Below are 20,257 nucleotides of genomic sequence, written 5' to 3'. Positions count from 1 at the left end.
TGAGCAATCAGTGCAGAAGGGCCTTGGTCAGGGAGGTGACCAAGAACATGACAGTCACTCTGACAAAGCTCCAGAGTTCCTCTGTGGAGATGGGAGAACCTTACAGAAGGAAAACCATCTCTGCAGCACTCCACCAATCAGGCCTTTATGGTAGAGTGGCCAGATGGAAGCCACTCATCAGTAAAAGGAACGACAGCCCGCTTGGAGTTTGTCAAAAGGCACCTAAAGACTCTCAGACCATGAGAAACAACATTGTCTGGTCTGATGAAACCAAGATTGAACTCTTTGGCCTGAATGCCAAGCGCCACGTCTGGAGGAAACCTGGCACCATCCCTACAGTGAAGCATGGTGGTTGCAGCAGAAAAGCTGTGGGGATGTTTTTCAGCGGCAAGGACTGGGAAAATAGTCAGGATCGAGGGAAAGATGAATAGAGCAAAGTATAGAGATCCTTGATGAAAACCTGAACCAGAGCGCTCAGGAACTCAGACTGGGGCGACGGTTCACCTTCCAACAGGACAACGACCCTAAGCACACAGCCATGACAATGCAGGAGTGGCTTCGGGACAAGGCTCCGAATGTGCAGCGACGGTCCCCATCCAACCTGACAGAGCTTGCGAGGATCTGCAGAGAAGAATGGAAGAAACTCCCCAAATACAGGTGTGTCAAGCTTTGTGGTATCATACCCAAGAAGAATCGAGGCTGTAATCGCTGCCAAAGGTGCTTCAACAAAGTACTGAGTAAAGGGTCTGAAAACTTATGTAAATGTGATACTTCAGTTTTTTATTTGTAATATATTTGCAAGCATTTCTAAAAAACAGTTTATGCTTTGTTATTATGGGGTATTTTTTGTAGATTGGTGAGGGGAAAAAAACAATTTAATCAATTTTCCAATAATCTAACAAAAGGTGGAAAAAGTCAAGAGGTCTGAATACTTTCCAAATGCACTGTATATTCCTGTTTGATATGCATTTATATAATTATATTGGACATGTTATCCTTTATCACATGCCATTACATTTTTGGGGTATCCAATGCATTTAGCTAACATTCGGATGAAGTAGCTTTCTAATCTAGTTAGATTGCATCATATCACCTTTCAATATTAGTTATCAACAAATATAAAATCATTCGTTCTTGAGATCAGAGTCATTTAACAATATGTGCGGGTGTGATAGTTTAGGAATCACAATGCATGCCTACTCATTAGAATAAAACATTAGCAGCTCTAACGCAGTAATAGCTTCACAGTGAAACACTACTATTCTGGCTATTAATCATTCTTAAACAGTCAGTAAAATAGCTTAGCTATCTCAAAAAACTGTAGTTTGTATCATGCATGCAAGCTTACCTGTCATGTCCACATTCCACAAAGATGGAGCTGCAGACCAAGCAATATGCTAGAGGAGGACCCTATACTGTAGGCTAAGTATTCTGGTTGGTGTCAACTTAATTCATGAACTGGCACTGAGGAGATACATTTTGTAACTTGTTTACTTTTTATTTGTGTCAGATATTTCCATTTTGGGATAGTTGTTCACTGAATTGCTAGCACTAGTTGCTCACGGTGCTACAGTGGCTACAATGTAACTAAATGTCTCGCGGATGCTGCCTTAGAATCCCATCCCAATCAGCAGTTGCCTACTGGAAAAGTGCTACCTACAAAGGTAGGTGAGGCAGGTAGGCATCAGGCAGCTGCCTTTGGATTGGGGACATAGCCATAGGCTTCACACAGCTCTGTCCAGACCAGAACACGCCACTGGGAAATTAAGTGGTTGTTTACTTGATCACTGATTGTACAAACATTAAGAACACCTTCCTAATATTGAGTTGCACCCCCTTTTGCCCTCAGAACAGCCTCAATTTGTCGGGGCATGGACTCTACACAGTGCTGGAAGCGTTCCACAGAGATGCTTGCCCATGTTGACTCCAATGCTTCCCACAGGTGTGTCAAGTTGGCTGGATGTCCTTTGGGTGGTGGACCATTCCTCATACACACGGGAAACTGTCTCAATTCTCTTAAGGCTTCAAAATCCCTCTTTAACCTGTCTCCTCCCCTTCATCTACATTGATTGAAGTGGATTTAACAAGTGACATCAATAAGGGATGATAGCTTTCACCTGGTCAGTCTACGTTCCTAATGTTTTGTGCACTACCGGTGTTTTTCAATATGCATACTACCCTGCTCCACATTCTCATGCTGTAAGTGCATTCTCCAAGGATGTTCTCTTGAGTACGTTCTTGTGAGGATAAGAGTGTGGAGAATGCATAAAACATTACATTTGTAAAGCACTCACACTCTCGCTGCATCTCCCCATTCACTGAACCTTCTTCCAGCCAGGACAATGGCAACAATAGGGAAAAAACAACATATCACAAAGCAAATATTTTACTTCATAATTATCTGCTAGCTCTATGTGAATCGTAATAATCTAGCTAGCCAGCTAGTTAAACCGTCACAAATTACCTAAAACGTATGTTATTCAAGTTAGATGTACATTATTCGTGGGTAGCTAGCTGCCAATTCTTAGTGGCTAGCTAGCTAGCCCTATTGATTTACTATGGACTTACCCATTCACTGAACCTTCTTCCAGCCAGGACAATCGCAATAGAGACGAAACAAGATATACACAAAGCAAAAGTTTAACTATCAGCTAGCTATATGTGAATCATAATAATGTAGCTAACTAATGTAGCTAATATAGTTTAACAGGCAAACAGGACCTAAAATGAATGGGTATATTCTTCATGGGTAGCTAGCTAGCTAATAATTCTTTGTGGCTATTTGGCTAGCTAACAGTAGTAGCTAGTCAGTTAGCCCTATTGACTTACTATGGGCTTGCAATTTACGCAAGTCCATAGCTATTGTAGGCAGGTATCAAGATAATGTGTCAGGCATCATATGAGATGTGAATAGGCAACATTTCATTCCGAAGTCTCTCACTTCAGCTCAAATAATGTCCGGCCTTTTTTACTTGGTTGCGTAAGTTTTCTGTGCATACTTTCTGTTGAAGCTTGAATTGATGCATGCTGCAAAATATGTAGAAACGGAGTACGCATTAGAGAAGTGCTAGCCGTGCTCCGTTTCGCATACTGTACCTTGATTTGGACATACTACGACACTCCCGTGCTCCAATTTTCATGCTCAGAGCATGGTAGTATGCATATTGAGAAACACCCTCCCACATCCAGTTATTGGAGCTAGGTCTAAAAAGAAAAGAGGTGAAACTGCCAGAGATATGAATATGTGCTGACAGCGAATGGTAGCACCAGTGTGTTTACATTCAGCACTGCCAAGAATCATTGAGAAGCTCAGTTCTAGTCACAGACACCTGAGCACATCCCCACTGAAAATGTGAGTCATTGTTTAGACCAGCATGGTTGACTAGAGTAAGCTCTCCACTCCACATCTGTCACTCCAATAGGCAGCAACTTTATTATTTATTTTGGTCAATCTGTTCTTCCTGATGTGAGAGGGGATGCCATACATGAGGTAACATCTGCTGAGGTATGTCACATGAGTTTTAACATCTGCCCGTGTTTTTACGGCACCTTTCCATCAACTCACACATGTTTTGAAACACTTTACACACTCATGCAGGGAAACGCAAACAGAGAGAGGTGAGGAGGCTAGCTTGATGCACAGGTGCACACAGCACAGACACTAGCAGTAGCATATAGCTAGATTAGACATGTATGTCCTCAAATACAACCCAAGCACAAAGCCCACCTGGAAACACAGACTTACTCACATAGACCCAAACATGCAAACCCACTGCAGGGCTACAGTTCATTGTCACTTTGCTCGTATATGCTGTCCATCACTGAGACAGTGGTGACTGTACACACTACTGACTCTCTGAACCCACAGGGGCTCGCAATTGTCCAAGCTGTCAGGCAACATCTGCTGAAATTACCCACCAGCCACTAGCCAACCAGTGGTGACTGACTGGGTTCTGGAGATAAGCTTCCTTATCCTCAAAGTGTCCCACACATATTCAGAGCCCAGTCACACATTTCCCTTGAATAATAGGATAATTTCATGAACATATTGTACCGCGCAGGTCAGGTTAAGCTAATAGACACTTGTAGACACACACACACACAATCAGTCATTCAAGCAAGCACGCATATATACACAGAGACATACAGACATACTCTCCCTAATTTATTTTTGCATTCTAATCCTCTCTGAGCCTATTAATATTTCTGTTTCCATGGCAATGGTAGAAGGGTCAGAGCCAAGCCAAGTGAAGTGGAGTGCAGTGCAGTGCAGTAAGATAAGAGCATGTGACCTGTACGGACCACAGGGCGTGAGGTCAAGCAGAAGTGTAAGAGTAAGTCACTCAGACATGAACCTCGCCCTCTACCTCACCTCCTCCGTTCACCAGCTAGATTAATGAACCCATGGGAAGAGGGGGAAGTGGGGGGGAGAAGGGGAAGGAGACTCCTCTCCACCCCGGTAAAAGAGGAGACCAAAAGCAGTTTCTTATTACTCCCATGTGCCCTTTCTCCCTCCAAGTGGATGGAAGTTTTCCTAATTACTAAAGCCTTTTTTTAGTTACTGATTGTGTGTTTAAATCAGGCGATGAAAAGCAGGTAGTCAACAGCATTCTGAAATGGCTGCTTGATTGTTTTTGGGGTGGAATTTCCAACGTTAATGGCCCCCATCCATAGCCTTAAATATCACAGCCACTCCACTAATAACACACCACCTCCTACCTTTGTCACAGGCAATTTAAACAAGTTATTGTTTTGCTTTCGAAGCTCTGGCTCTTACCTGCTTGCTGTTGTACTTTGGCTGGCTGGCCTTGTAGCTATAATCCGAGTACTGGTCTGAGCCTGTTGAATTGTCATCTCCTCCAGTCCCTACGAAGGTGTTGGTTGCAGGGAGGTCCTGGACTGCCTGGTGCTTCTGGGAGGCCGACGGAGACTGGGCCTGCAGCTGGATGGATGGTAGGGGAGAGTTGGAGCGGTAGTGTCTGCCAAGGTCAGGGCTGCCTGGGGGATATGTCAGGGGCAGGTGGATCCTGGGGCTGTCGTTGACCCCATCCAGGTTGAACTTGAGACTCTTCTGGAGACTGACCTCCTCCTCCTCTCCCAAGGGCTTGGGGGACTTGGAGGGCTTTCCTTTCCTTCCCCTCTTGCCTTTGCCATTCTTTGGCCCCTGCTTAGGGGCGTAAAGGTCCTTGGTCTCCTTCTTGCCAGCCTGGTAGCCGCTCTTCGTCTCCCGCTGAATGCGGTGGCGGATAAACACCACCACTACGATCACCATGACAACACCCGCCACTCCCGCCAGGCTTCCATACACAATGTTACTGCGCTGGGCCGCCAGGCCGTAGTCAGGGTCACCAGCAATGTCTGTCTCCAGAGGGGTGTAGAGACTGTGTCCCACCAGTGCTTCCACCAGGGTGATGTTAGCAATGGTCTCATTGACGTAGATGTGCACCATGGCAGTGGCGTGGCGTGCGGGTTTGCCCGCATCACTCACCCTCACCACCAGGCGATGGAGCCCACCATGTTTCCGGGTCAGCTCCTTGGCCAGGGTGATCTCCCCAGTAGTGGAGGAGATGCTGAAGAGGTCATAAGGGTTTCCTCCAGTGATGCTGAAGACCAGCTCTGCATTGGGCCCAGTGTCCAGGTCTTCAGCCTCGACTAGCTCCACACGGCTTTCTGGGGCAGCTAGAGGGGACAGGAGTCTGAAGGAGGAGTTGGAGGGCTTGGTGACCACAGGATCATTGTCGTTTTCATCCAGGACATTGATGGTAACGCCTACATAGGAGGACCTGGGAGGCTCTCCCCCGTCTACGGCCTTCAGACGGAAGGTGTAGCTGCTCTCCTTCTCCCGGTCAAAGGAGATGCTGGACAGGATGGTTCCTGTTCCATTCTGAATCACAAACTTCCCTACGTCTGGCTCCACAGAGAGCTGCACTCTGGCGTTCTCTCCCTGGTCCATGTCCAGCACAGTCACCATGCCAACGGCGCTGAGTGGGGGCATGTTCTCCAGAACAGAGAAGCTGTAGCCACTTAGCATGAACTTGGGGTCGTTGTCATTGCGGTCCAGCACCTTGACCACGACCGTGGCTGTTCCTCTGTGACTGGGAGAACCTTTATCAGACGCAGTGACCCGGAACTCATAGCGTTCTTTATGCTCTCTGTCCAGTGAGCTCCGTGCCCTCACCTCCCCTGAATCGGGGTCAATCTCAAACAGGCCCCTGGTAGATGTGTCTGCTACGATGCTGTAGACCAGCTCGGCGTTAGTTCCGCTATCAGCGTCCGTGGCAACCACGTCCACAACCTTGTCCCCTGGCTGGTTCTCCTCTGCAAAGGCAACCTCAAACAGGTTTGGGGAAAACACTGGGGAGTTGTCATTAACATCAGTCACCTGCACCTTCAGTGAGTTAGTACTAGAAAGAGCTGGGTTGCCAGAGTCAACAGCCACAATCTCCACACGGTATTCCCTGACCCTCTCATAGTCCAAGGGGGTTGTAGTCTGCAGAAAATACTTCCTCTTGTTAGTGGACGAGTCACTAGCCGGGCGCAGCTGGAACGGCACGTCCCCCGCCACCACACAGGTGACCACTGCATTCTCCCCCTCGTCCCTGTCAGACACCTGGACAAGGGCCACCGCCGTGCCCACTGGCATGTCCTCTGATATGTTGGCCACCCCGTCAATGTGGGTCACCAGGCCGATCCCACGGATCTCCACAGCAGGGGAATTGTCGTTCTGGTCAGTCACCTGGATTGTCACAAAGGTCTTGGAGCTTTTGGGTTGGGGACCTTTGTCCCTGGCCACTACGTAGAATGTCAAATCGCTGATTTCTTCCCGATCCAAGGGCCCTTTGACATAGATGATGCCAGTGGAGCGATCAATTCGCAGGAGTTTTGGCACTGGGTCTAATGCCTGGTGTAGTGTGTATTCTATCTCTCCATTGGGGCCCATGTCAGAGTCATTGGCTTTCACCTGCAATCAGAGACAAGGGATTAGGTTAGGAGTTGGAATCAGGGTAGGAATTCAGGGATTATGTTAGCATATGGAGGTATGGGTAAGGGGTTTAGGTTTACAGCCCAAATGTCATTGAAGTTAGTTTACAGCAAGAGGGCAATATGCAAGGGAGTCTAAATGTGCATATTATGAACATATCTTGCAATAATATGAAAACACACCATCCTAGCTTCAGAGAGACACATGTGTAATGAAAATAAATGTACACTGAGGGTTTATTTGACTTAGAAACTGTCAACCAAAATACCCGCTCGGGAAGAAACTTTATTGAGTGGGCTAATTGTTCAGAAAATGTTCAATAAATTGGCTAAGCTTTGCTGCTTCTGGCAGCAGTTCAATAAGACTACACTGTGAAATTGCAAATTCAGTAACTTCATTCAGGCATTTCATCATGGTAAAAACCTAGAAACCCAGCACCGCATGTTGGACCCTAATGAGTTGTGGATATAAAACACTTAGTCTTCTCACAGTCAAAGTTGTATCCAATCTATACGGTAGCGTACACAACACCTTGATCACTCTGCAATATTAAAATAATGTTTTACCTGCAAAATAGAGTGTCCCACAGGGCTGTTTTCTGAAACCTCTGCCTCGTACGTGGCCTTCTCAAACTTCGGAGCATTGTCGTTAGCATCAGCAACCACCACTCTCAGCAAGGCACTGCTATAGCGCTGGGGGTTACCTCCGTCCACAGCTTTGATTGTCAGGTCGTACGAGTCCTTGAGCTCCCGGTCCAGACTGCCCAGGACGATGAGCTGGGGTAGCTTCTCCCCCCTGTCTTCCGCCACCTGCAGGCCGAAGAGCGTCACCGCGTCTGGCCCAGCGGTGAGGGCGTAGTCGGCCACCCCGTTCCTCTCCGAGTCCCTGTCTGTGGCCAGGGGAATGGAGAACAGAGCTCCCAAGTGGGTGTTTTCTGGGACAGAGATGGTGAGCACGGGGGAGGGAAACTGCGGCGTGTTGTCGTTGATGTCCTGGACCTCGATGCGGCCCTCAATGAGCCTGGGGCTCTGGTTGTGGATTAGGTCTGTGACGGACACTTCAAACTCCAGGAAGCAGGGCTTGCCCCTGACAATACTGCGGCAGTCCCTCAATGTCTCCCTGTCTATGGGGATCTCTGTGGTGAAGATGTCCCCTGTCTTCCCATCCACTCGCAGGTACGGAGAGCCCACCTCCAGCTTGTACAAGTGACCAGAGTCTGGCAGGCCCTGGTCTGATGCCAGGCTGCCAATCAGCGTGCTGGGGGGCTGCTCCTCCTGGACCCGGTAGAGGATACCAGCCTCAGCCCAACCACAGCAGTCCAACACCAGGACCCACAACAGAACTGCTCCCAAGTGCAGTTCCATGAAGTCCGTCACCAGATTACCTGCCAGCAAAAAAAAAAATAAAAAAAAAAATAACACATTAAAGATGAAAAACTATACTTGGGCTTAAGGTTTATTGGTTATGTTGAATGTGCTCTGAAACAACATATTTAATCAACAGCCATAGTTATACATATGGTATGTATATACACTGAGTGTACAAAACATCAAGAACATTTTTGTAATATTGTGTTGCACTCCCCGCCCTTTTGCCCTCAGAACAGCCTCAATTAATCATGGCATGGACTCTACCAGGTGTCGAAAGCATTCCACAGTGATGCTGGCCCATTTAAACTCCAATGCTTCCCACAGTTGTGTCAAGTTGGCTGGGTGTCCTTTGGGTGGTGGACTATTCTTGATACACACGGGAAACTGTTGATACTATATATATATATATATATAGTATCTTCATTGGGGTTTAATTAAGATTTTATAATTCTAGGGGTTTTAACGTTAGTGAAAAAAATGTATTCTCCCAGGTTGTGAAAATAATGTTTCTTCTGCAATGACAATACAAGGAACGATTCATCATATATGGCATATTTACCAAAAACAAGCTCTCCACATTGGAATAGATAATATCCTTGTTAAGAGAGCAAGGATTATCTTTCCCCTGTCAACAGGACAAAACCCAGGAAACATGAACAATGAGCATAACATGTTTCTCCCAAGGACCATTTTTGCCATGCTTGAAAAATAATGGTTCAGATGTTGGAGATTTTCTCCACTGACTTATTGACTTACAGGGAATTTATAAAGCAACTCAATCTTCTATTTGAAAGGAACAATTTAACAAATAGGGATGATGTCATTCATCTAAATGTGGAATCGTGTAACAACAGTTTGGCATGTTGGGTGATTTTCCCCTCCTTATTTTTGCCACATTAATTAAACCAAATTGAGCTTTTGCAGACAGTTTGTAACTGTTTTCATTCACTAAATCAGATATTCAGCAGTGCTGAGGATATTGAAAACGGCAACAGCCAGTATTGAAAACTTGTTTAAGCGCTACATAAATATATATATATTTTTGAAAGAATTGATTTCCAGACAGAATTTACACAGAAGATAAAGTGAGAGCGGCCCAGTGTGCATTACGGTAGCTGTATAATCCAATGCAGAGCCTCAAAGACAGGGTACAGTGCCACGGTTCAAGGTTGAGCCTCCTAGACATCATTAAATGTGTATAGAAGCAGCTTGTGAATGCAACGCCACAAAACAAAACAACACTGTTGAACAAACCATACAGTATGTTTACGAAACCTTGACGATATGATATAAAAGACAAGACTGAAAATGCATCATCTGACTGATCTAATACGAGACAGGTCTGACCCACCTAAGGCTCCAGCTGCAGCACCCAGAGGCAGCAGCACATCAGTTTGGCTTCATGTGGAACATGTTGCTGATCTGTAACCTGGCCTGCGCCTTATCACAAAATGCAGCTTTACTTTTGAGCAGATGAGATCTCCATCCTACTCTGCTGTTATGGGCTAATTTACACACTGTAATGTTCATGTTTGATTTCTAACCTGCTACGCCACCCCATTAATCACTACCCCGCTAGTTTAGCTTCTGCTTTGATCCATATTCCGCAAGCTAAAGAATACACTATTTTTTAGACTGCAAATGATTTTAGGCTTGAATTATTTCATGTGTGAGAAGAGTTCTCGCTGTAACTTGAAAGAGGATGAGACAGTTCATTGGGGTGGTTTATATAGTTGTAGTGCTCCAGCACAGGTCCTTATAGCCTTTGCATGCTGATGTATGTATGTATGTATAGCACCAGTCAAAAGTTGGAACACACTTACTCATTCAAGGGTTTTTCCTAATTTTTTACAATGTTCTACATTGTAGAATAATGGTGAAGACATCAAAACGATGAAATAATACATGTAGTAACCAAAGAAAGTGTTCAACAAATTCAAATAGATCTTAGATTCTTCAAAGTAGCCACCCTTTGCCTTGATGACAGCTTTGCACACTCTTGGCATTCTCTCAACCGGCTTCATGAGGTAGTCACCTGGAATGCATTTCAATTACCAGGTGTGCCTTGTTAAAAGTTCATTTGTGGAATGTCTTTCCTTCTTAATGCATTTGAGCCAATCAGCTGTGTTGTGACAAGGTAGGGGGAGGGGGTATACAGAAGATAGCCCATTTCGGTAATAGACCAAGTCCAGATTATGGCAAGAACAGCTCAAATAAGCAAAGAGAAACGACAGTCCAGCATTACTGTAAGCCATAAAAGTCAGTCATCCTGGGAAATGTAAAGAACTTTTCTTCAAGTGCAGTCAAAAAGAACATTAAGCGCCATGATGAAACTGGCTCTCATAAGGACCGACACAGGAAAGGAAGACAGAGCTGCCTCTGCTGCAGAGGATAAGTTCATTAAAGTTAACTGCACCTTAGATTGCTGCCCAAATAAATGCTTCACAGAGTTCAAGTAACAGACACATCTCAACATCAACTGTTCAGAGGAGACTGCGTGAATCAGGCCTTTATGGTCGAATTGCTGCAAAGAAACCAATACTAAAGGAAACCAATAAGAAAAAGAGACTTGTTTGGGTCAAGAAACACAAGCAATGGACATGAGACCGGTGGAAATCTGCCCTTCAGTCAAATGAGTCCAAATTTGACATTTTTGGTTCCAACCGCCGTGCCTTTGTGAGGTGCAGAGCAGGTGAACGTATTATCTCCGCTTGTGTGGATTCCACCGTGATGCATGGAGGAAGAGGTGTTATGGTGTGGGGGTGCTTTGCTGGTGACACTGTGTGTGATTTATTTAGAATTCAAGACACACATAACCAGCTTGGCTACCACAGCATTCTGCAGCGATATGCCAACCCATCTGGTTTGTGTTTAGTGGGACTATCATTTGTTTTTCAACAGGACAATGACCCTAAACACACCTCCAGGCCACAGCCTAGGGGTTATTTGACCAAGAATGAGAGTGATGGAGTGCTGCATCAGATGACTTAGCCGCCACAATCACCCGACCTCAACCCAATAGAGATGGTTTGGGATGAGTTGGACCCGCAGGGTGAAGGAAACGCAGCCAACAAGTGCTCAGCATATGTGGGAACTCCAACAAGACTGTTGGAAAAGCATTCCAGGTGAAGCTGGTTGAGAGAATGCAAAGCTGTCATCAAAGCAAAGGGTGGCTACTTTGAAGAATCTAAAATCGATTTTTGTTGGATTACTACATGATTCCATGTGTTATTTCATAGTTTTGATGTCTTCACTATTATTCTACAATGTAGAAAATAGTAAAAATAAAGAAAAAAACCCTGAATGAGTAGGTGTGTCCAAACATTTGACTGCTATTGTATTAGTATGTAAACTCAGCAAAAAAAGAGAAACATCCCTTTTTCAGTACCCTGTCTTTCAAAGATAATTCGTAAAATCCAAATAACTTCACAGATCTTCATTGTAAAGGGTTTAAACACTGTTTCCCATGCTTGTTCAATGTGGAACGACCTGTGGAACGGTCGTTAAGACACTAACAGCTTACAGACAGTAGGCAATTAAGGTCACAGTAATGAAAACTTAGGACACTAATGAGGCCTTTCTACTGACTATGAAAAATATCAAAAGAAAGATGCCCAGGGTCCGTGCTCATCTGCGTGAACGTGCCTAGGCATGCTACAAGGAGGCATGAGGACTGCAGATGTGGCCAGGGCAATAAATTGCAATGTCCGTACTGTGAGTGCCTAAGACAGCGCTACAGGGAGACAGGATGGACAGCTGATCATCCTCGCAGTGGCAGACCATGTGTAACAACACCTGCACAGGATTGGTACATCTGGACATCACACCTGTGGTACAGGTATAGGATGGCAACAACAACTGTCTGAGTTACACCAGGAATGCACAATCCCTCCATCAGTGCTCAGACTGTCCGCAATAGGCTGAGAGAGGCTGGACTGAGGGCTTGTAGGCCTGTTGTAAGGCAGGTCCTCACCAGACATCACCGGCAACAACGTCGCCTATGGGCACAAACCCACCATCACTGGAGCAGAAAGGACTGGCAAAAAGTGCTCTTCACTGACGAGTGGCGGTTTTGTCTCACCAGTGGTGATGGTCGGATTCACGTTTATCGTCGAAGGAATGAGCATTACACAGAGGCCTGTAATCTAGAACGGGATTGATTTGGAGGTGGAGGATCCGCCATGGTCTGGGGCGGTGTGTCACAGCATCATCCGACTGAGCTTGTTGCCATTGCAGGCAATCTCAACACTGTGCATTTCAGAGAAGACATCCTCCTCCCTCATGTGGTAGCCTTCCTGCAGGCTCATCCTGACATGACCCTCCAGCATGACAATGCCACCAACCATACTGCTCGTTCTGTGCGTGATTTCCTGCAAGACCGGAATGTCAGTGTTTTGCCATAGCCAGCGAAGAGCCAGCGATTGAGCACGTCTGGGACCTGTTGGATCGGAGGGTGAGGCCTAGGGCCATTCCCCCCAGACATGTCCGGGAACTTGTAGGTGCCTTCGAAGAGTGAGGTAACATCTCACAGCAAGAACTGGCAAATCTGGTGCAGTCCATGAAGAGATGCACTGCAGTACTTAATGCAGCTGGTGGCCACACCAGATACTGACTGTTACTTTTGATTTTGGCCCCCCTTTGTTCACATTATTCCATTTCTGTTAGTCACATGTCTGTGAAACTTGTTCGGTTTATGTCTCAGTTGTTGAATCTTGTTATATTTCATACAAATATTTACACGTTAAGTTTGCTGAAAATAAACGCAGTTGACAGTGAGAGGACGTTTCTTGTGAGTTTATGTGTGTGTGTGTGTGGTCTGGCCCTGAAATCCCCAAAAGTTGCCATAAGGATAGTAAAACAAGTAAAATTCTTCCTCATGGAGACACGAGGACAAGGCTTTAAGCTTAGCGGTTGGGTTAGAGTTAGAATTAGGGGTTTGGGTTAGGTGTAGGGGTCAAGGTTAGGGTTAAAATAGGATTTTGAATGGAAATAAATGTTACTCTGTGACCCAACAAGAATAGAAAAACTGTGTGTACAGTATGCGTGTGTGTTTGTCAAAAAGCATCCATGAACAAATTTAGCGATCCTATAGCTGCATATATTTTTGGCCGTAAGCCAGTATTTTTCTGCCCTTCTTTGCATGCAACAATGTTGCAAAGCAAATACATGTTAAAACTAAACAGCAAAACATGAGCATGTCTAGAATACCAATGAGAAATCCAATTCCTTTGAATCCGTTAAGATCGGAAGTGCACGTTATTGATGCACTAATTGCTTAGTTATTGATGTGTCCTTTTTACATTTGCAGGGCAGCCTCCAGTCGATGTGGCTTGAATGACAGCACATGAAGTAAAAGCATGTTTAAAGAGTACATCGTAAAGCACTACAGCTACATAGAAACTAAACATGTTGCCATCTATTAAGATTTTATAAATAAACTAAATTGGAGGAGATCAGAGAATACATTACTTTTCCAGCCTATAGTCCTGTTAATGTGACGAGCTTGTGGTGACAAACATACGGAGACAAATAAACTCAATGACAGCTAGTTAACCCAGAGCACATTATCACCCTCATCCTCCATGTCCACCATTGCTGAGGAAGACAGTCATCAAGTTCAACAGCAATGACCCATAACAATATCTCCTTTGAAAGTGTTGCTTTACAAAGGAGCATGATGAAAGCAGCATTGGACTGCAGTACTGTATTGACCTGCATGAAAACAATTCAAACGCTTCTCAGATGACATACAGTATCTAAAACAGATCCCAAGAGATCCTAAATACTAAAGGGAAAAAAAAGATACCACTCACCCAGTCAGGCTAATCATATAAAACTCACTCCCAATAAGTGTCATATGGCCCTTCAGGAGTCTCCATACAGTGAATGAATGTCTCTCAGAGGTTCTTTAAAATGCCTCCTTAATAAAGCCATAACCACACTTTCCTCTAGATAAGAGACTCCAAACACTCATTAGAAGTGATCACATAATCACTTCCAAGGAGATAATTGCAACAATATTCTTTCAACAGTCTCCAGATCAGGTACACACATACACAACTCGGATTATAGTCACACGTTCATCGTCAGATAAGAGTCTATGGAAGCCTCAATAACAGAAGCAATATACAGAGTAACATACATAGCTTATTCATACCTATGAGTGGACTACTCCACTGAAGAGTCTAAGCCCAGTTTCCATTTGAGATAAGAGTCTGTATACTTTCAGGTAACGGATAAGAGCAGATACACAATTACAACTCAACCTGGACTGTAATAACGTGTGCTTTTGAGGGCTGCAGCACTGCAAGTTGTGTGTATCTCCTCAACAGAGGGTGAGTTCAACAGCACTGGGATTTTAGAAAAGCCAGAACGAGTAATGAGGTCAATGGCTTGTGTTATTTTCACCCAAAAAAAGAATAGAATAATAATAATTCTGATGTAATTGTGATATTAAATTACTCATGCAGTTCCAGCATATTCTAAGTAAACATTAATAAAACATAATCCAAGAGTTCAGAATATGCATAACATTGGATTGCTATCGTATTGAGTGAGACAAAATATGTGAAGAAGAATATCAAGTACTCCATAGAGATCCTATTAAATTACTAGAGGGGATACTTCAAAAACCCTCAAAGTTCAAAAATGGGGCGAAATAGCAGCCATCATGGTCAGTGACAAGTCCAAAAGTAGTTTTATTGAAATGAATGGCAGTAGAGGCATAGCTGATGCATTTCCTGCATTACATAAAAGTAAGGCATGTGATGTATCAGAAATTGTCTAATTGAATTATTGTGCACCTAACATAGCCATTTAACTATAAATACAGTTAATATGGGTTTTTATACACATTTTCTGTACAAATAGCTTCTAAAATTTTTACAAACAGACCATAAATGTCTCAGATTGTGTTTTCTTGGAAAGCTGTGAGTGCTATTATATGATACAATATCAGTACTTGTTGTTGCATTTACAACTTGTCTTTACATGAACTGATTTGAGCCAGTATATGGCTGTGGATTGACTGCATTATTTGAATGGAATGTTGGCAGCATTTTTTTTAACATTCTGGAATCATTCCTCTAAAACTGGCTGGCTAGCTAACATACATGTACATTGCACATTTTTTTAAATCTATTTGGAATGTAGGCTGTAACACAACAAGATGTGGAATAAGTCAAGGGGTATGAATACTTTCTGAATGCAGTGTATCCTCATTTTTTCCCCCACAACCATAAGACCCACTAATAATTTAATCAAAATATTTGTACATGTTTTTTGTTGTTGCAATAATCACTTTCTTGGCTTTCAAGTGTGTCTATGAAAATGCCCCTTTTGTTACACATCCTACCAGAACCATGCACAACCACTAATCATGACCAACTTCTGGTAGCAGGCATTATAGAAAATGAACACAGGTCTCATAAACAATCTCTCAAGTACAAGCCCACGTGTTAGTGAGTAGCCTCTTGGCAGGTTTGTTGTGGTGCCATATTCTTTCCATTTTTAAGAATAATGGATTTAATGGTGCTCCGTGGGATGTTCAAAGTTTCTGATATTTTTTTATAACCCAACCCAGATCTGTACTTCTCCACAACTTTGTCCCTGACCTGTTTGGAGAGCTCATTGGTGGTGCCCCTTGCTTAGTGGTGTTTTAGACTCTGGAGGCTTTCAGAACAGGTGTATACATACTGAGATCACGTGACACTTAAATTGCACATAGGTGGTCTTTTTTTGTGACTTCTGAAGGTAATTGGTTGCAACAGATCTTATTTAGGGGTTTCATAGCAAAGGGGCTGAATACACACCTTTTCCATTTGACTTTTTCCAAAATCTTTGGAAACAAGTAATTTTTTTTAGATTCATTTCACCAATTTGGACTATTTTGTGTATATCCATTACATGAAATACAAATAAAAATCAATTTAAATTACAGGTTGTAATGCAACAAAATGTGGAAAAACACCAAGGGGTGAATACTTTTGCAAGCTAGTATATTGTGACTTGCAGGGAGGGTTGCAAAATTCCGTTCTTGAAAATGTCCATGTTTTCAAGAACGCCCGGTCGGGAAGATTTTGCCTGGTTAAATAAAAATGAAAAAGTAATAATATAAAAGATTCCTGGAAATCCTTCAACTAGGATTTTTTTCTTTTTCTGGGAATCTTGGGAATGTTACTGGATTTTTCCAACCCTACTTGCAGGCCCGATGTGGCCTGTAAACCATGAGTTTCAGGCCACTGTATTGCGTTAAAGCTAGGTCTCAAAGTAACGCCTCATGAGATATGTAATGTATCGTCATGAAGAGTTTAATTATAATGATAACATTCACATAGGAACTCACTTGGTGAAGGCCACAGGACTGAAAATGAACGAATTCAACAACCATGGCTGTCACTAACAAGTACGGTCATGGGTGATAACGCCACAATTCACATGAAAAGGCAAGGCACACTGGGAAATGATATTGGAGGCGTGGCTAAGTGGAGTCAATCACCACCTTCCGGAGACATCTGAAACCCCACCTCTTTAAGGAATACCTAGGATAGGATAAAGTAATCCTTCTCACCCCCCCCCCCCCCCCTTAAAAGATTTAGATGCACTATTGTAAAGTGGCTGCTCCACTGGATGTCATAAGGTGAATGCACCAATTTGTAAGTCGCTCTGGATAAGAGCGTCTGCTAAATGACTTAAATGTAAATGTAATGTAATGTAATGTTGCAGATGCATTCTTCACATTCATTGTTTTACACAATATCTTACTACAGCACTGGCAACCCATGGTTGACCAACTCCCAGACCAACATGGCTGACCTTTGAACCATCATAAGAAGATTCATGTCCATTCTAGTATTCTACTTCCTAGATGTATGAAGAACCCAGTCCAGATGTATGAAGAACCATAGCACAAGCCATTACTGGGTCATAATTGCAGCCCAGGGATTCTGTGTGTTGAAGTGCCCTAGAATCATGGCTCTCCATTCATCAAAATGCCATAGAGAATATAACCTTTGGCATGCATTGAACAATTATAGACATAAGAATGATCTAATCCTCATGTTTGTCCGCCATTGTCATTATCAGCTGCAGCACAAGCAGCTTTTATCAACAGCTTTTACAAGGCATCCTGGTGACATCAGCCTTCCGTGTGGCAGTGACCTTTTCTCTTCCCCACAGCCTGGTCACTGACAGATCATGGTCATCAGACTGCAACAGGTTCTGGGATAAGCCTCAGCAGCAATTCATCATTAACTGACTCATCATTCCTCCGTCTCACAATGATTCCATTTCAAACACAGTACAGTAGGCCTATATTGCTATGCCACTAATGGTTTCATTCCTTGGGTTCATGCCATATGGCAACACATGTCCCTTTAAATCACCTTGTTACCGTAGGAGTATAAGGGTTGAAATCACTTTGTCACAAACACACAGAGCTGAATTTGAGGAATGTGAGTGTAGCTCAAAGGCTTGTGTATATCATGCATTGAAAGCTTTAAGTTAAGTCATGAATAAGCATGTGTACGTACAGTAGGCCTTCATCCCGCAAAGTGTTTCAAACATACGTTAACTGTCTAACGTAGAAGTATGCATTGTAGTTGAGGGACGTTTTTGGGAATGGATGGAAATTCTAAGTAATTTGATAAATCAATGTCTGAAGATTGCACATCAGAGACATGGCGGTCTGATTGAGTCAATGTGTGTGAATGGCCCAAGATGAAAATCCTTTCCCTAGCACTGGCTTTAGCTTCAAGCCATACCCATGCTTAACATCTAATATGTGCAGAAATACATCACTTTATGCCGACTCTAAAACATACAAGAAGCAGCTCACCAATAAACACAAATATAATTATTAAAACACAATTCTTGAAAAGGGAACCCTGTCATAGTTTAGTCTGAGAATCTATCTCCAGAAGAGCTAGTCTATACACTTCACATTGATTTGAGTAGCAAGGCAATAGACTGCATAACATACTGCTCCCTTGCCTCTCAGTAATCTATATGAAGTTAGATGCATAGTTACTTTTTATGACAAGACAACAATAATACTAATCACCATGAGGAGCAATATTTATCCATACTCTGCCCATGTGTACTGCTTGTCAATATTTGGGAGGGTATAGACAAAGCATAGGCGTGTATCACTAAAGAAATGCGCTCAATCTCTGAAAAATGTAAATATACACTGAAAAGAGCTACGTCTGGAGTCATGTAGACTGTCAAACTGACGTTTAATATGTGGGAAGTGGGAACGAAATATTGATAGACGATGCTAAACGAATATAGTCTGTATGGCTGGTCAGTATGCATAGTTGGTCGATAAGAGCACCTCTTGCTTTCACTGCGGGGAGGGAGAGAGAAAGAGAGAGTGACGACTCCAGACGTTTAAGGGCTTTTAGTCAAACAAGTGTCCGATTCAAGCTATTGCACCTGGTTAATCGGATTCGCAGGAAAACGAACTCTTGGGGAGTGGTTTGAATTACCCATCTTTTAAACGTGTTTAAATGTACACACGGCTATTTAATGAATGAGTGTATATTGTATTATAAATTATACATACAGCAACAAAATATATTATCAGACATACTTTCCTATTTAGAAAGAGGCAATTAACCTTTACTAAGAAACGTTTGACTTTTAAACATGACATACTGCACATGCGTTTATCTTGGAAAGCACTATTCTGGTTGTATGTCAATATATTTTATTTACCTTTGCCAAAGACTTCTTAGGGTGCGATTGTCTCGTTTTTTCCCCTTCTGTCGTCCCAGAGGCAGGTATATAACCCTCAAACCTCAGTATCAATGACTCAATCCAAATACTGTATCACGACGACGAAAAAAATCACCAGTTGAGAGCAAATCCATTAGTACCATTGATAACTTTACCCTCAAATTCGACGAATCCATTCCCATGTCATTGTGCAGCCTTCTATTCTACCGCTGTCAAAAAAAACGCTATTTTTCTGACCACGAAAAATAACACAAATCAAGCTAGAATGAATTAATTTCGTTTTTACAGATAATAACCAGTAGTTATGAACTCTATGCTTCTGGCCACGACGTTCAATTGCTTTTCTCTACTCTAAAATCCTGTTGCAACTGCACCTTAGCGAAGATATGCACTCATCTTCTATCTATCTATCCCTTTAGTCCAAGTTTCTCAAGCTATGCGAATGTCGTGCGTAAAACCCACACACCACGAAATACAGATTGAACGATATTTTTAAAAGTATTTAAAATGTCACACGTGTCTTAATCACAAAACGGAATATGTCACCGCGTAGAGTAAACGAAGCACGTATTTGTTATGAGAAATCAAGTGAGGATAATTTTTCAGCACTTGCTCTGCTCTCCAGACCGCGCACAAGAGCGTGGTAGGAGGTGGGGCTCCACCGAACTCCGCTCTCTGTCAACTTCTCATCCACATCACTGGATGCCACAAGCTGAACACTCGAGACGTAAACACGGATTTACTACCTAAATCATAACGGTGGGACTTAGACAATTTATGTTAAAACCGAGGGTGACTGAAATTAATATTGATTTTAGTCTACTTGAGCTCATACACAAACGTGTTAGTCGATCTCCCGATGGGAGTTTCTATGGAGAGGTTTCAGGTGTGGTTTTGTGTCAGTACCCTAAACCTCATGATATTTTTTCTCTCTCAAACTTCTAAAACCATCTACTCACATAGGTGATTATTTAGTTGTTGATATATTCAATGTATCATAATTTGGCATTAGTTTGATTGTAATGGAATCCAATTCAACAGAGGAAAGCACAAGTGGCACTATTTGCTCTTTTGGCGCCACCCTCAGGCGACTAGTTTACAGGGGGAAACATCTCTGTCACTGTAAAAACAAAATATGAATAAACCAGTCTGACATCTCGTCTGAAAT

The 20,257-nt window shown here is 43.2% G+C and overlaps 1 protein-coding gene across 1 annotated transcript in view; it reads right to left on the bottom strand.

The window, feature by feature from the left end:
• LOC115135703 (protocadherin-1-like) overlaps positions 1 to 19,706 on the bottom strand; it is a 101,858-nt gene extending 82,152 nt beyond the window's left edge. The window contains exons 1-3 of the mRNA XM_029670679.2: positions 19,069 to 19,706; positions 7,549 to 8,366; positions 4,778 to 6,961 (exon numbers count right to left, since the gene is read on the bottom strand). Coding sequence (XP_029526539.2) covers positions 4,778 to 6,961; positions 7,549 to 8,346 — 2,982 coding nt within the window. The 5' untranslated portion in view covers positions 8,347 to 8,366; positions 19,069 to 19,706. The remainder of the gene's footprint in view (positions 1 to 4,777; positions 6,962 to 7,548; positions 8,367 to 19,068) is intronic.
• Positions 19,707 to 20,257: the final 551 nt, after the last annotated feature.

The sequence above is a fragment of the Oncorhynchus nerka genome, linkage group LG10 (assembly GCF_034236695.1).
Source record: "Oncorhynchus nerka isolate Pitt River linkage group LG10, Oner_Uvic_2.0, whole genome shotgun sequence".
Taxonomy (NCBI): Eukaryota; Metazoa; Chordata; class Actinopteri; order Salmoniformes; family Salmonidae; genus Oncorhynchus; species Oncorhynchus nerka.
The sequence above is the reverse complement of the archived record's forward strand: the minus strand, read 5'-3'. Positions and strand labels throughout refer to the sequence as shown.